General features: G+C 41.4%; 1 protein-coding gene across 1 annotated transcript; it reads left to right on the top strand.

Annotated features, from left to right (window-relative positions):
- Positions 1–825: 825 nt before the first annotated feature.
- LOC126521917 (mitochondrial tRNA methylthiotransferase CDK5RAP1) lies at positions 826–17,098 on the top strand. The gene is made up of 12 exons (XM_050170661.3): positions 826–1,200; positions 1,982–2,085; positions 2,148–2,286; positions 3,615–3,743; positions 3,857–3,938; positions 5,730–5,850; positions 6,650–6,895; positions 7,279–7,432; positions 9,344–9,474; positions 14,791–14,940; positions 16,120–16,260; positions 16,902–17,098. Exons 1-12 carry the CDS (start codon positions 942–944, stop codon positions 17,007–17,009), a joined length of 1,764 nt encoding a protein of 587 aa, XP_050026618.1. The 5' UTR covers positions 826–941; the 3' UTR covers positions 17,010–17,098.
- Positions 17,099–17,455: the final 357 nt, after the last annotated feature.

Genomic DNA, 17,455 nt, shown 5'->3' with positions numbered 1-17,455 from the left:
GTATGTAAAACGTCTATTTGGACGAAGTGGTATTATTGCCCCGCCAACGGATATAACGAACTAGATTCGTCTCCGAAACTAAGAAATACCTGGCTGTTACGCTTCGAAGACATCGCTTTACGCGGGGTTTGGTGCTAGTTCTCCGCGGCAGTTCAAAGCTCCCGCGTCCTCGCGTCCAGTACGCCGCCGAGCAACACTGGTCTTCCTGGGCCTCCGAGATCTCCCGACGCAAATGCGGTGGAGGGGCATAACACCCAGGCCGTGTACACGACCTACTGTATAAGGGCTCATTATACAGTAGGTCGTGGCCGTGTACTCGCTTCTCCCCGCGGCGCGCAGCGCGGACTAGCAGCTGGGCGTGGTCTCCGAGATTACATTGCCGCTGGTGCAGTCTCGGATGCCACGAGATTGCAAGCTCGTTGAATAGACCGGTGCAGAAGCATAAATGTGGATGTCCTGAAATTCCGATGAAAGTCACAGCAAAGTAGCGGTGTTAGGAGCGTAATAATCTACTAGGAGACTTTGTAAACTTAATAAACAGCAACGCTTGTACCTATTGAGCATTGTAACAAGATAACATGAATAAAATCTCTTAAGACGCGCTATGAAATATGGTCTTTCGCATATATGTATTATGCGTCACCCACGTGCACCCACCTACGTTTTGCACCCACGTAGAGGCTAAGCAGGATCTAGAATTGAAGAGACCACAAAATAATTTTCGGGTGTTTTCTGGTTCTTGAATTGCGTTCGCAGAGAAGCAGCAGCGAGTTGTTGGTCTGGGGTCTAGCAGACGCCAAGTTTTCGGGAGTTATCACCATCATCATAGCAAAGGCAATATGGCAGCGCCCAGGGAAAGTCAACTGCTATGAACCACACTCGACATGCCGCTGGTGTCCTGTGTGACCTGAGTCCGATTCGCATCAACATCCGCGTTTACGATGTTGTCAGAGAAAGTGCTTCTCTCGAAAGTGCTTTGCCACTTACGGCGGAACGTTCCGATGTGTCGGTGGTTGTGTCACTCTGCCTCGGGCGAGCTGAATCCCGGTGTTAAACAGAGAATATCCCGAGGTCCTTCGCTCGAGCATTTCATTGCTAACTCTGCAAATAGCCTTGCTGAAGCTAAAGTACCATGCTCAACAGAAGAGTTCCAACATCCCTACGTTACGGCCGATGAAGTCCGGGCAAAAGGGAAGAAAGGTGAGCAGATGGACACTAAAGTGACTGTGCCCTTGAGTGCACTTGCGTTAAATATACTAAAAGCTGAGCCTAGAAAGTGCTTGCACGCTTTCTTTCCGCTCCCCCGACGACGTGCTGTAACAAATTAGCGGCCTTCAGCCGAGCACGTCTCTTAACAAGCTCTTGTAGCTGACTGCATCCTAAGCATTCGGAATAGAATTGCGCTGGCCCGAATACTAGTCACTTCGAAAAACAAGAAGTATCAACAAAATTCTATGCCTATGTTGATCTCAATACTGAGTTAGGATGTGCTCGTTTTATTGTTGTTGTTGTTGTTTACAAAATACTCCATGCACTTTGTGTGACCCCAAGCTGTAGTTGAAATTGCATGTCGAGAAGAAATAATAAATGCTTAATGCTTCAATGTTGCCATGATATTTCGTTGTTCTCCTCTAATGTCATGTTTGTGCAGCACAATTAGCCACATTTTCTTTAGAACCGAACCATGGGTGCACGTTAAAAGAACCCCAGATGGGAAAATTTAATCTGGAGTCCCCCACTACGGCATGCCTCCTAATCAGATTGTGGAATCAGATCCCAGAAGCTAATTTTTGTTTTTATTCACCATTGCAGGGCATCACACCCACCTTCAAATGAAAGCGAATATAACTACAGGCATATATATATTCAGCAATATTAGCTTTCTTGTATGATAGAAGCTTTTATTAATTTAGAACAAAATTACTGTGCATGTGTGCTTCAAGCTCATTATAGTTATCGGAGCCATTTTCTGCTTTTCCAGTACATTTCGAAACATATGGGTGTCAGATGAATGTTAATGATACTGAAGTAGCCTGGTCCCTGTTGAGAGACGCTGGCTTTGAAAGGACCAACTCTGCAAGTGAGGTATACCACTTCAACATGAAATCAGCATCCAGCAGACCATGAAAGTTTTCTTCACATTTCAGGCTGATGTTGTGCTCATCATGACATGTGCCATACGAGAGGGCGCTGAAGGAAAGATCTGGTCGAAGATCAATCAACTCAAAACGCTGAAGAAGCTGCGCAAAGCTGACAAGCATGGGCCCCTGCAAATTGGAATCTTGGGTGAATTGTCATGGAAAACATTTTCTAGAAGATTGACATTATAGTGGCTGAAATCTGTGGTATTTATTTGCGCCAAGCTAGTATGCAGGCAAGAACATATTTTTACTGTCAGTCTTTCTCTCACTGACACTTTGCAAATATTCTTCTTCTAATTCTTCTACTTCTTCTTTTTCCTGATATTTATGTATGTTGTAAGACCTGGGGTTTCCAGACTTGTTTTGTTCTTACTTCATCATATTAATTCTATCCTATCCTATTTGCAAAAGTTATTCAATATTAACATATTCACTCTGATGTGGATCACAACAGTTATTATCTCTGTACACTGTGATAATGCAAATCCTTTGTGTAGTGCGTAAGCAACATGCTTGTGAAAAGGAATTCAGCAGAAATAGTTGGAGGGCGATTGTTGAAGTCAAGCGATAACATCTCTGTTAACCTGCTGAGATATGCTGCTGTGGGCACTTATTGGTTATATCTATTTGTCTGAGGTGTGTGAATGCTGTGACATGCTGGCTCCAGTATCAGCCTGTACTACAAACCACATTAAAGACTTTGCAATTACACTTATTGTGAAATGGTATCAAGATTAGCCCATCAAATCACCACCTTTGATTACAGTCTCCGGAATCAGCCCAGCTAATTCCACCCAAAGTGTAGAAAGAGCCAAGGAAGGCTTCACCATAATAAACACAGATTAAAATTTCTTCTTGCTTCCACTTGCAAATGTGATGGCAGCATCTCTATGTTGTTACAGAGAAGCAGAGGTACTTCGAATGACTGAAAGTTAGGGAAGTTGATAGAGATTCAGCTTACAGTTGTGCAGATGCAGACACAAGTAAAATTAAAAGGGCGACACAAATGTGTTGTCCTTTTCATTTCTACTTGTGTCCATGTATGCATGCCCGTCTTTCAGTAACAAGCTAAAGCCAGTGAGTCACAAACAAGCCAGTGAGTCATGACATGCCTGAGGGTTATGACATGTGCCCTACTGGTGGGTAATGGTGACACACAACTATTCAGACCTCAAAAAGGCTGTAGTAAAGTTATGCCACAGTGAACATGTTAAAGTACATGGATTCACTGCGTTTTATTACCTTGCACTTCTCATTTCTTGTATTATGTCTAGACCTGTTACTGTACCAAAAAAAATGTGCAAGAAAGAAACAGCCCTAATTTCCAGCCTGCGTACTGCCTTTTATCTTGTGATCATTGTAACATTTGCTTACGGGTTTGTTTTATTACTGTTTAAAAAATGTGTTATTTTACCCTCATAGCCTACAAGTAGCAGTATGTTGTTGCTTTGTTGAGTCCTGGTTATTTTACAGGTTGCATGGCTGAGAGACTTAAAGAGAAGCTTATAGAGAAAGAGAAGGCAGTAGACATAGTTGCAGGCCCAGACAGCTACAGAGATCTGCCACGTCTCCTGGCCATTGCCCGTTCAGGACAAGTTGGTGGTATGCTCCTTACTTTTTCTTATTAATATGGAAGTAGTTGTGTGGCGTATGCTGGTACTTTAATCCAGGAGACATTAAATGTAAGCATGTGCTAATGTGTTTTCCTTTTCCAGTAAATGTTCAGCTGTCTCTGGATGAAACATATGCGGATGTTGTTCCTGTTCGCCTTAATGAGAACTCAAAGTCTGCGTTTGTGTGAGTGCATTTTCAGTGTCTCTAAATATCAAGCAGTCATATTTTATTTTACTTCATTTCATTTATTATTACCTTGAATGCCTGAAGGCATTGCGTACTCTTGAATGGCTTTTGAGGGACAGCCACACTTTATTTGAAGTTTTGCAAATGATAAGAAATATACTACACACTCAACTGAGCTAGTGCTCATTCACTGTGCAGCATTTTACAAGAAAATGCACTTCACAGTGTCGCAACTCACTCCGACCTACCAAAACTACCATACTAACCACCTTTGTTTTGTGAGCCAGTAGTCCATCTCTGCGTGTACTTCCCGATGAAGTGTTAGTGAAGCATTTGGTTCTTGCTTGCATGCAGTGAAAGCATGAAGGGTGCAGAGAAAGAAAAGCACAGAATGTACAGCCCTTGTAAAAAAAAAAGTGAAGCCTGTGCATTTGCAGCCACAGCAGACTTCTGGACATTTAGTCAGTGTCCTGTCACATATACACTGCTGAAAGGCTCTGGAAAGGAGGTGGACTATTCTTCTCATCCGTCGCAGCTTTTAAAAAGTACCAGAAGCTTAAGAGGTGTGGCACAACATAATCAAGACTCAACACCATTCCTGCTCCTTGTGGCATCATTTCTTTTAACAAATGCTCTACAGGATAAACTGAAACACTCATTGGTGTAACTATTCAGAAAAACAGACCAGACAAGTCGAAGTAGTCTTAGAAGAATCTGTGCTTTCATTGTCACAGAAGTATTCAAGACATGCAAGCGGTGATGGAGACGCATTACTGTACTGCCAGTAGTTCACCTGCTCTTGAGACCACAATTAATGCTTGTGCCTCCTACTTATAAACACGTGTTCATGTGCTGGTCACTTGTAGTGCAAAATGTGCCTTGAAGTCCAGCGTATGCTGCTGCTGGTCACCATGATGACTGGTGTATAGTGCAATAGCTGCAACAAGAGGTTTTGTTTCACTATGTACGTTATATACAATAGATTTGGTGTTCTGAAAGTTGCAAGGAAGCTAAAAAAATGTCACTAACACTAACATGGTGCCCTTTGGCCACGCCTGACCCTTGCGTCATTAAACATCAAACATTCATTCATTCATCTACATTGTCTTTCTTTCTTTATTGTCCCCACGCGACTTCCTTCTTCTCCTACGTACGACAAACGGTGTATGTTTGGTTCTGCAGAAATGGAAGAAAATGACACTGATAATGGCAAATACTCTCTTGGTGTGGTCCTCATATTCCTATTTGACAAAAAGAATGTCAACAGGAATATGGAAAGGCTGATATGCAGAAACGCACTGGTATGTCAGTGATGCTGAAAATGTTAATATGTGCTTTATATCATCTTTGTTGTGTAATCCTTCATACCTGTGCTTTTAGCCTTAGTAAAACAGATTGTTCGGCAAATTGGTACATGTTCGTAGCTAAGAAACTGAGCCTAAAATGAAAAAACTGGGCAGTCTGGGCAAGAATTTGTCAGTACATAGCTAAGTGTGCCTGCCAGACTGGACAAGCTTCTCTCTTGCCCTCATCTTCATTTCATGCTCACCTTATTAGCTCTTAAGCCTAATGACCTCATAGATCACAACTCAACATTTTTTATAAAACTCTCACAAACCTCATTTTTACTAGTGCTTTGCATTAATAACCTTTGTAGCTTTGTGCTTTAGTTCTTGTTCTTGCTTTGACTGCCCTTCTTGTGTATTGTCATACCCCAACAAAAGCATTCTAGAAAAGGAAGTGCCTGCAAATGTTTCAGTTGACTATTCACAACTAATTTGTCTACAGGTCCATCATGCGTGGCTGCAACAACATGTGCTCCTATTGCATTGTTCCATTCACACGTGGTCGAGAACGAAGTCGACCATTGGCAAGCATCTTAGATGAAGTGAGAGCCCTCTCAGATCGGGTCAGTACTGTGGCACCTTAACAAATTTCTTTAGACCACTAGGAGGAATATTATCATAATTCACTAATTTGTTGTAAAGATTTGTATAGAATAGATACTGGAAAGAATATCATGTTCGCCCATGTGTATTCAGCAGCTATAAAGCTTCTGTCTTTAGATCTTAATAGTGGCTACTGATAGTTTTTTGTTTCTTCAAGTTGCACATGCATATGGCTGTAAATTTTCAACCTTTCCTCTAGTGATCTGCCAAGTGGCCATTTATCTGCGCGTCCTTTAGCATTTGGCAACACTATTCTATATTATCCACATGTACTCTCAAACCACTCTTGATGCACTCTTAATGGTGTGAGAGTACATGTGGTTAATTTAGAATAGTGTTGCCAAATACTTGCAGAGCATCCTGCTACAGGGTTATTCTTGATTGCTTTACACAGAAATAATGCTGCATGTTAAGAGAGTAAATGGCAAGTAGGTGCATCAAAGTGTACAAGAGAATTCGAGCCACAATAAGTTAGTGTTTATTTCTATACTGAGTGCCTGATGCTAAGCCAACGCCAGGCTGCTACTTTAAATGTCAGCTGAAATGCTTCTCAGCTATTTCAGTTCACAGGAGTCTAATATAAGAGAGTTAGCTGCAGATCCTGTGTTCAAGTAGTGTAGGTTTCTTGTAATTAGGAATCTGAACCAAAATGTTCATTCAGCCATATGTGAATGACACTTTAAGTGTATTAAACCATATCTCAGTGGTCTTGTAATAATCATGCACTTGTAACCCTGCCATTCTTTTGTCCTGTGCCAGGGTGTTAAAGAGGTCACCTTGCTGGGGCAGAATGTCAACAGTTATCGAGACACTTCAGCTGAGAGCCTGGCTCTAATCGAACGTAGCAAGGATGGCCCAGAAATCTTGAGTCGGGGTTTCCGCACTATCTACAAGTTGCCTGTTGGGGGGCTACGGTTCGCCGATCTCTTAGACAAGGTCTCACAGGTGGACAAGGAGATGCGTATTCGCTTCACCTCACCCCACCCCAAAGATTTCCCAGATGAGGTGAGCATAAGACTGTGTATTAACTTTGCGAGGCCTATTGTTCAAGTTACTGCAGCAGACAAGTGCTCACATTGTGCTTCTGTTTCCTGGAGGCATTCATGACTACGGGGCAACTCAGCCAAATTTTAAGATGGTCCATGCTATTAAACGCAGATGTAAAAAAACACTTGCAAAAGAGAGACAGAAAGGACAACACAAACTATGAAATGAAATGTTGTACTGTAGCACTAAAGAGAAAAAAAAAATGGGGCAACTCTCTTCACTTGCTCAAGCAAGGGCAGCACGAACCCGTCAGTTAGCAACACTTGCATCATTTCTGAAATATGACCTCATAACTTACACAATTTCTAATTGTTCTAATATTTGTTGTGGACCTTGAACAGGTGCTGGAGGTGATCAGAGACCGGGACAACATCTGCAAACAAATCCACCTACCCGCTCAAAGTGGGAACAATGCCGTCCTTGAGCGCATGCGCCGAGGCTACACACGTGAAGCATACCTGGAGCTCGTGCACCGAATACGCAACGTTCTGCCAAGTAAGGCATGCAACCTACGTGTGCTTGGAGATGTTTTTGCTCGATGCACTTTTACAGCAAAATCAATTTTGCATTGTTTTGTTTTTTGTGGGAAATTATGTGCACATGGTAAATGTGTAGTGAAGAAGATGCACAGAATAAGGGAAAACAATGTACCTACACACTTCTGACTGTTATACAGTTAAACCTCGATATAACAATGTCGCTAAAATCGGCAATGTCCTTCGTTATATCAAAATGTCTTTGTATTGAAATTCAACCTTTTATGCAAATGAGTACAGCAGCCAATAAATTTTTCTTACAATGAAAATGGCCGCAGAATTTTCAGAATTATCAGGCAATTGAAGAAAGCAAATTTAAATGAGAAAGCAATTCATTTTGATGAATTCGGCAGTTGGCAACAAATGACATGGTTTCATGCCACGTCGATAATATCTTCACATCGGTGGTAAGAATTAAGTGAAGCCAGCCACGCTATCACATGCACTCCACCCCCGTGGCTGACAGCGTCACCTGCACTGAGACGACGCTATCATAAAAAGTGCCAGCAATGAAGAGCAAATTATTTGTCTGCCTCTCGCTCCAATGGGTCACCAAAACTCAAGATTACACAACTTCCAATACTGAACGTGCGGGAAGACAGCTTACATGATGCTGCGCCGTCTCGGCACTCCCATTCGTTGCGCACGCTGCACTTTAACCCTAAAGCAAGGTGCGTGGCTGCGTATGTTCTCAGCAACCACCAGAAATCGAGGTGCGCACCAACTTACCCCCCACTCCGACCCGTCGTGCGTGCTTGATCAAGCTCGCTCTCCTCCCCCTCTTTCCCTATGCTGACGTGGGAAGGCAGCACTCGTGAAGCCACCGTCTTTCTTGTCTCACCCTCGCAGACTTTCACTCACACCTAAAGCACACAGTGCGCGGGGCACAGTAGGATGTTATTGCATTTGGACTTTATACGGAACATCATGCAGCTCCACTTCAGCGGTCGCTCTTGTCACGTGGCACACAATTTGAAAGGTGCATATTCAAGCAGGCACTTGTAATTCAATCATTTGATCATCTGCATCCGCGGAAGTTCCTATTTACTGTCTTGGCATTCCTTTGTGGCGGCAATGAAATTTCGTTATATTGAAATTGCATGCAAACATACTGTTATATTGAAGTTCTAAACACATGGTGTTCTATGGACAAAAGGTTATGAAAAGTTAAATACTTCATTATAGCGAGAATTTTATTGTATTAAGTTCATTATATCAAGGTTTAACTGTACATGTTCCTTTACTCTGTGTCTTCTCATTGGTGCCTTACAATGTGCACCTAAACAGTGTGATCAAACCTGCCTACACCATTAATCTAGAGCTTGCAATTCCGTTTAATATGCTCCAAGCCTTGGCCAACATCCGTGTCATGTCGAATATGCTGGTTCTCATCAGATCACAGAGGCTAAGCAGCATCGTGCTTGCTTAGTCTTTGAGAGGGTGAGTACTTGCAAACACTGTGTGCTGATGGCTTCCCTGCTTCTGTGGAACAGTTTGGGTGTCCACCTTAAGTGAGACATTTGCCCAATCTTTAACACACACTATAAACATTATTAATAATTAGTAATACCCCAAGTCATATTCTATTGCCAAAGTGCAACCTAGTTTGCTACCACTGAAACAAAAGCTGCTTGGATGTTTACTGCTAAAGAGAATTAAGTTGGCTACAGGCAAAGTATCTGTGCAAACATACCTCATCATGAAACTCGTGTCCCCGGCTCAGCATTTGAGTCTTCTTAAAGCACTACTGCGAACAGATATACTTGAAAATTCTGTTCACAGTAACACCACAGGCGGCTTTTGTTGCACACCTCAAGTTGTTACTGCGCCCTCCTGTTATATGCTGTATCTGTTTCTTGCTCTCCCTCAGATGTGGCCTTGTCTAGTGACTTCATATGTGGCTTCTGTGGTGAGACTGAGGCAGCCCACGAAGAGACCATGTCCCTTGTAGAACAAGTGCAATACAGCGTGGCCTATGTATTCCCTTACAGCCTCAGAGAAGTATGCATGCTGTCAGCGTTGACCCTCTTTTTCTTTCTTTTTTGTAACTACGGTTTGTAAACTGACAGAAGCACATTGTTCTTTCCTTGAACAAAGCTCACGGAAAAAAATTCAATTCAGGTTCAATGGGCATGTGAGAATCTATGTGAAGCAAAGTTTTGTATAATATTTGTGCTCAAGTTTACACTGGTGCACCTGCTTAAGAAATGGCACCTTCACCTGGATGTGTCTTGAGTACACAAGTTGTTCACGTGAAGTTCCCATAGATTCCAATATGTGCTCTGGAACTGCATAATTTATTTGCAAACAATTACACCTACATGTTTCGCGGCAGAACATTTACATGCCTGTTCAGTGAGGTGAGATGCCTCTTCTTGGATTCCGCTTCCTTGGCAGTTAGAATGCAATTCAGTCCCGTGGCGTGCACCCACCACTAAACCCTCACTGACAATGCACAAGTAGGCGCAGCTGCACTAAGTGTTCACGGGGCCTACTAGGCAAGGAAAGAGCAAGAAAAACCAAACCATAGGAAACAAGCAAAGGAAGCTTCACTTTAATACATTGATGTCTTCATACTTCTCATGTTGCAGTGGCACATTCACTCTAGATGATCAGCCAAGCATGGGCATATACCCAGTGGAACATACCTAGCACTAAAGTTGCCATTTAAGACTACATACACCTTGTTTCACAGTGGGACATTCATTCTAGAGGATTGGTCATGAATATCCAGTGGGATATACCCAGTGACCCACATTGTCTACTAGGCTAGACAGCAGCCAGCAGCAGCAAGTTGCCTATTCAGGCAAGCCAGTGGCCCAAGTTGTCTACTCAGCAAGACAATGACCAATTACTTGAACACATCATATCCAAACACCTGCTCGGCTATCTCGACCAGCATGATATCCTGTATTATCGTCAGCATGGCTTCCGAAAGGGGCTGTCCACGATTACCCAACTGATAGAAATAGTTCATGACCTCGCAGAAAGAATAAATTCACGTGGTCAAACAGACATTATCTACCTTGACTTCGCAAAAGCATTCGACAAAGTTTCGCACCAAAAATTGTTATATAAGATTAACGCGGTCTTTAAAAATCAAACACTCACACAATGGTTTTCTGCATATATATCCTCCCGTGAACAGTGTGTAACTGTTAGAGGTTGTCAGTCGAACATACTTCCCGTTGCTTCTGGTGTACCGCAAGGTAGCGTCTTAGGCCCACTCCTATTTTTGATCTTTATTAATGATTTACAAAGTAACATTGATGTTCCATTAAGACTTTTTGCAGACGACTGTGTGATGTACAGTACCGTAAATACAGTTGATGATCAGATTAAATTAAATTTAAACCTGCAAAGAATAGTGAAATGGTGTAACGACTGGCAGATGGAGTTAAACTTAAAAAGTCTGTGTTCATGTCAGTAACTAGAAAGAAAAATGTTCTTGATTACAATTATCATATCAACGGTTACATGCTTGAAAGAGTCGATCAGTATAAATACCTAGGCATAACATTTACATCAGATCTACGATGGAATACCCACATTGAAATTGTCATTTCCAAAGCTTTTAAAACACTATGGTACCTGCGACGCACTATGCACAGTGCTACTCCGGATGTAAAGTGCCTCGCTTACAAAACCCTAGTCAGACCGATAATCGAATATGCTAAAGTAATATGGGATCCTCACACAGCAAGTAATCGTCACAAGCTTGATAGGATTCAGCGACTCGCTGTAAGGTTTATCTTTAATAAATACCGCCGGAACCATTCTTCAACAGAACTCTGCCAACAAGCCCAACTACCTATGCTAGAAACCAGAACCAGATATGAAAGACTAAAATCTCTTTACCTCATTATCAATAATCATCTTAAAATAAATAAATCAGATTACTTTGAGATCAAAACTAATGAAACATCAAGGCATCGTCATAGTAAGTTTATCCCATTACCGACTATAAAAAATAATTGTTTCAAGTTTAGTTATTTTCCCCGAACTTGTAGAGACTGGAACTCTCTTCCAGATTCTGCTGTTCGGTCGACATCATTGGCTGAATTCCTACGCCACTTAGATAATTTCATCTATGGCACTAGCATAGGGCGATGAGATCAGATTGCTGCTGTATAAGATTGCTGTTCTGATTTCTGAGTGATGCGTTTTTGTTTATGTGTGCATTTCACGAGATGATCTTTTTTTCCTTTAACTAATGTATAACTATGGTTTTCAATATGTTCTGTACTACTTATTTTGCTGTTCAGTTCCGTTTTTTTTTTCCACTCCTGTTATAGCCCCTCAATGAGGCTGACAGTATTAATAAATGAAAAAAATGAAATACATACCCAATGGGCTAGGTTGTCTGTATATATATATATATATATATTGTGAAATATATCCAGCAAGGAAACTGTGCTTGTCTAGCATCCAAGTTGTCTACTCGGCAAGACAACCGCCAGCACACACTCAGTTGCCCAAGTTGCCTATACAGTGAAACGCCTTTTATAAGGAAGTGCTGGGGACCTCAAAAATCTTTTGTTATACAAGTAACATCGTTGTAATGGTCGCGTACCTTACTGCTTGCACAGAGCTGGCAAATGACGTTCAACAAAAGAAAAAATTTATTTCATATGAATTCAAGAGAGTCTTAGGGAATAAAGTTGCTAATTTTGTTGTGCACACTTTGTGTGACCGAATGTGCAACTGCAGCCCAACCTTATTGCATCCAGGTTCACAGCATGCTCTGCGGTGCAACAGGAGCTATGCAAAGTAGAGCTGCAGATTGTCAAGTGCCACTATCACTTCTCTTGGCGTCAAAATTCTTGGATCGTTTACAGGGTCATGATTACTGTTGCCTTCATTAAAATTTGCGTCCTTTTTGCCCTAGCTGGATTCGAAGACTCTGCCGGCCGGTTTCAGTACCGGTTACGTACATCATTATGTTCTCATCAACTGTGGCGTATTCGTCAGCAATCGCACCTGCTGATGCACTGAAACGAGCAGCACATGAGTTGAACAATTCCTGGAGCAGTGCAGCAGGACTACTTCCAAGATTGGCACGCTCTTCAATTGCGACGCTAGTGCTACTATTGGCCCTAGCGAAGAGTAAACCTAGGTGATGTCTGCAGAGAGCAGTGGCAGCACCACTGTTCATTGTAAAGCAAGAAATCGGCTGTTGGCGATTCCTGAATTTCTTCTTCATACAGACAAAATCGTTGTTGTGGTCTTTGTTATAGAGGTGTTCATAATGCATAAGAAAAGATAGGAATTCTGCCGGGATTTAATCAGCACTTCACTATACAGGTAATTTCACTGTAGAGGCAATCGCTGGTAGAGGCATTTGAGTTGATACTGTATCCACAAATATATTTGGTGTGGCAACAAGAACGAATAGGTACTAAACCTCAGGAAAAGCAGAACACACACTTTTAAAGCTTCACTTTAAGTTTGTGCTTTGTAAAATGTGTTTGCCCTATAGTATGTTGCTCTTATCAACCAATTTACATGATGGTGTATGTGATGTACGTAGGTGACAGAAAAAGCAAAGCATTACGAGCATAAACATGCAATTTGTCATCATGTGGACAGTTGGCACTAAGCCTTTATGAAGTGCTGGTTGTCATGTGCACTGTCTAAGAATTGTTCATCGTGTCTTGAATAGATTTATATTGCAAATGCCATACTTGTGCAGGTTACATAATAAACTAACTGATTCCAAATAAAATTACCTCATTAAAAGCTGTAATTGTTTACAGTAACCAATTACTCACCCACAAAATTTAGCAATTACTAAAATGTAATTGATTACTTTTACATTACTTTCCTTCAACTTTTTATTAACATTGCTCAGGTAAAGTAAATAGAATAAGCTGGCCTGACTGTTTCAGTGTGTTCATTACAACCTTAGCTAGTGCTTATTGTTGCTGGGGCTAGAGGAAGGCGCTCCCGATGAGCGTTATTGAAATGTCTCGTATGTCATTCCAATATTTACAAATTTTTATATATAGTTCTTATGGGATGGTGTATGGATTCTGCATTAATTCAATATAGTTTCTATAAGATTTGTTAATTTTATTCTAGTAGGAAGGGCCAGATAAAAATATAAAAATCACGCATACATGTTCCCTGGCATCAACAGTCTGAGTGCCCATCGCTATGGAGCCATAGAAGCACCATTACAATTTGTCGAGCAACATCTGGTGGACCTTCTGTTCGTATGCCTCACTAGTTAGCCATTTTTACTACTGATTGTAACAAATGCCAGCAGTAATTCACGTCTCTCAAAAAGGCAGCCAAATCTGCAATGTAATTTAAATTGCAAGAATAGTTGTATAGGATTCATGTAGGGGGGGGACAGATAGAAACGTGTATTTGCGGCCAAAAACCTCATTCTTTATCACAGAATTTGTAGACTGCACTAAGTGAATAAGAATTGAGCAGAATTGTTTACCACCTATGAAGCTGCTTAAAAGTTATTCCAAAAGCGGGAGATAAATTTATTATAAGAGAACAGCTGAGAGGTAGGACTTCCGAGGGAGCTGTGCGGATCTGCAAGCCTGCCAAATCTATGTGATTGAGACTCAGCTCCAGGGCCCTAACTCTGGGAAGGAGGTAACCCATATACATGTTTTCGTCCCTTTGGATGATGTCAATTGCTGACTGGCAGCATTCTACTGTAGTTCCCACCAAGTCCAACTGTTAAAGGTGTGTCACTTGTAGCAATTTGTTTCGTCAATAAATCAACTGGTTACCAAAAAAAAGTAATTGAATTGCAGTGAACCTTACTGAGTAAACAAAGTAATCTTTATATTACAAGACAGAAAAATAATTGATTACGAGCAATTGATTACGTGTAATTCCTTACATAAAAGTATGGCAGACTTGTACTGTATCCCGTGACTAGAAGTTGGTATAGGCTTGTTTTCGTGCTTTCCAAGTAAGATCATTTGATGTTTTATTCGATATAGTGCTGTTTGACTTTATAAACACATTAACATTTCTTGACAGCCAATGTTTTCAAAACAGATCTTTCCAGTGTTCTCGCATTATTTATTTTTCAATTCCACCACTCGCATTGTATACCAGCAGAAGATCTCAGACAGGTTTTCGCTCATAAGAGAGCTTCTGATCATATTATTGAATTGTGTATTTTGTAATTTTGTGAAGAGCTGTGCAAACTGGCTCCAATCTGTCATCTGTTGCAATTACAGTATTTATTCTTCTAGTTTAATAGTCTGTGTTGAATGAAGAAAAGGACATAAAATATTGTGTTGCACCTGGTTGACTTGCGCCTTCTGCACTCTTGCCACTTTGCAGAAAACGCATGCCCATCGTCGCCTTGAAGATGATGTCCCACTTGATGTCAAGAAACGCAGAGTTGCGGAAGTGTTATCCGGCTTTCGTCGGCGTGCGAAAGAGCTCTTCGAGCAGCAAATTTCGACACATCAGCTCGTCCTGGTGGAAGGAGTTAGTATGCTTATTCCTTATGCGAAGTTTTGTAGAACAACAGACTTTGAGCACCTGCAGTTATGAGTGTTCCTCAGTGGACCAAGAGCAATTCAGAACTCGCTCACCAGAAGCATCTTGGATCAGTGCTGTCAACGGCCATTTCTGAAGGAGTCCTGACATGAAATTTCTGAGTTGTTCTTGCTCTCACTAATGCCATCAGCACATATCAGCTTCAGCAATTGAGTAAAACATATTTAATTTTGATGGTAGTGGGGCCAGCCAGCTTTCGGCAACTACATGCGAACATTGTGATGCGGTAGCCTCCGTAATAGCATTAACTTACACTGGTTCACGTGAGACCATTCACAAACACAGGCACATAGTAAAAAACCTTGCATGTGCATGAATGTCCTGTCACTTGCCTGAGTGCCTCATATTCACATGGCAGCACTACAGCCTGACATTGCTTTATGCTCCCCTGTCCCAACAGTCAAATTGAAAAGTAATGGCTGCAATTAATGCTGTAATTAATTTCTTACAGTGTTCCTCCACTACTGTTACTTAGAGTTCTAGATGTTGGATTAATTGCCACAGATCAAAGCTGGAGAAAATGGAAAAATATTTAGTATTATAATGTCTGTGACACAGGCACTCTAATTTGTTGATAGCAGATTTGTGCAGTAGTATTGCTGTGAAGCAGTGCAGATTATGTTTATGCTCTTATTTGCCTCAGTAAGCAATGAGAGCCTTACAAGTGTTCAACAATCACTTACTACCTGCCTGCTAAATAATATAATAGGTTATGCAGGAGGCGTTGTTTTGAAGATATCTATTCTTAAACAGCTTTTTATATCAATTAAAGCACTAGATACACCCCTCTCCCTCTCCCCTCTTTTGCTCATGTAGATTTAGAAGTATATACAGTTCACAGGTACTGTATTCGCATAAATATAATGTGAGTGTTGCTTTTGTTGTTGTTGTTGTTGTTTTTCAAAAATTTTTAGCCTCAGAATGCGCCTCGCATTACACTATTCAGGTTCTTGACATGTATAATCTTTCTTTCTTTTTTAGAAAGAGAGACCCAAATTTCGTGCTTGCATTATACTTGTGGTCGCATTATTTACATGCCAATACAGTATTTATTTTTTGTTAATTCACTTATGCCCCCTCCCCATTTCCGCACTTTCTTTACTACAGGATAGCAGACGTTCGCCTGAGGACATGGTTGGCAGAAACGACAACAACGTTAGGGTTGTATTTCCAAAGATTCTTGTCCCAGAACACCCATCATCTTCAGTGAAGAAGCAGATTCAACCAGGCGATTATCTAGTTGTTCAGGTACTTCAACTGTCATCAAAGATTCTTTCTGTGACAGCATCCGGCAAGCGGGGTGCCATTTGCACATTTCCCTAGAAGCTTCTTGTACTGGTCATTCATAAATAGGAGCACCAGTTAGTGTGACTCATCCTGCTAAACCCCACTTGCTCATTAGTGCTTGTATTTTGCACAGAAGTAGCATTCTGCAGTGACTTTAGTTTAATACACTACATCTGCAGGCATTACCAGTTTTACCTACAGTAAATCTGAATTGTGTGTCTGCGGCAGTGCCACTAAATATTTTTTTATTCTGCTGCAACATAATGTTAATGCCATCCATAATGTCAACAGACAAAATACCATGTTCACTGTAGCCATGACAGATGATGCCACCATTTTGTTGGAGTGAAATTTATATGTTCCTAGTGGCGTTGCCACAGACGAGGTTCACTTGGATTTATTGTTCACCAAACTGGTAAATAATGCCTGTAAACTTTGTTTTAAACAAAACTAACTACTAAATGCTACAGCCCTTGCACAAAATTTCAGTGTGAACGAGCAAGCATTTTAGCAGGAAGAGTCAGTATGTCTGCCACTCCTATTTATGCAACAGTCTGTCCTTCACTTGTAATTTACTTTGTGGTGCACTTCATTTGTTTCAGATTCAAGACTGCTCAAGCCAGGTGCTCAAAGGTGTGCCTTTGTATGCCACTTCTCTGCAACAACATATGGCTGAAGAACGGGAGCATGTGCGCTTAAGACACGTGTAGTCGCTGTAGCTTCCTCACTGCTTATGACTCCAAAAATCTGCGGTCAGGCTTCCTAGTGGCACTTCAATAAAGCTTATTCATGCGAATGCCATCTGTCTTCTGTGTGCACGCTTACATGCACTACGCCTAGTACCAATGTAGACCAACGTTGCGAAATTATTATTTGTCCAATGTAGGGTCAGCGTGGCACACTGTACACTGTTGTGTGTACACTGGCACTGCTTCCTATGCTGGTATAGGTGTATACCTAGGGTTGCCAACCGTCGTGAATCTAGCATGGCAGTCCTGACTTTACCCATTCAGGAAGACCAAATGTCTTGACTTTTGCATTTCTTTTGGTGAATAACAACCAATAAACCAGGTTTCCTTTCTATAATTCTGACAACTTGGTTGCACACTTTTGTCTTTTCTCTTCTGCTGCATTGTCATTGTTAGTTCATAAATTT

The sequence above is a fragment of the Dermacentor andersoni genome, chromosome 6 (genome assembly GCF_023375885.2).
Source record: "Dermacentor andersoni chromosome 6, qqDerAnde1_hic_scaffold, whole genome shotgun sequence".
Lineage (NCBI taxonomy): Eukaryota > Metazoa > Arthropoda > Arachnida > Ixodida > Ixodidae > Dermacentor > Dermacentor andersoni.
The sequence above is the reverse complement of the archived record's forward strand: the minus strand, read 5'-3'. Positions and strand labels throughout refer to the sequence as shown.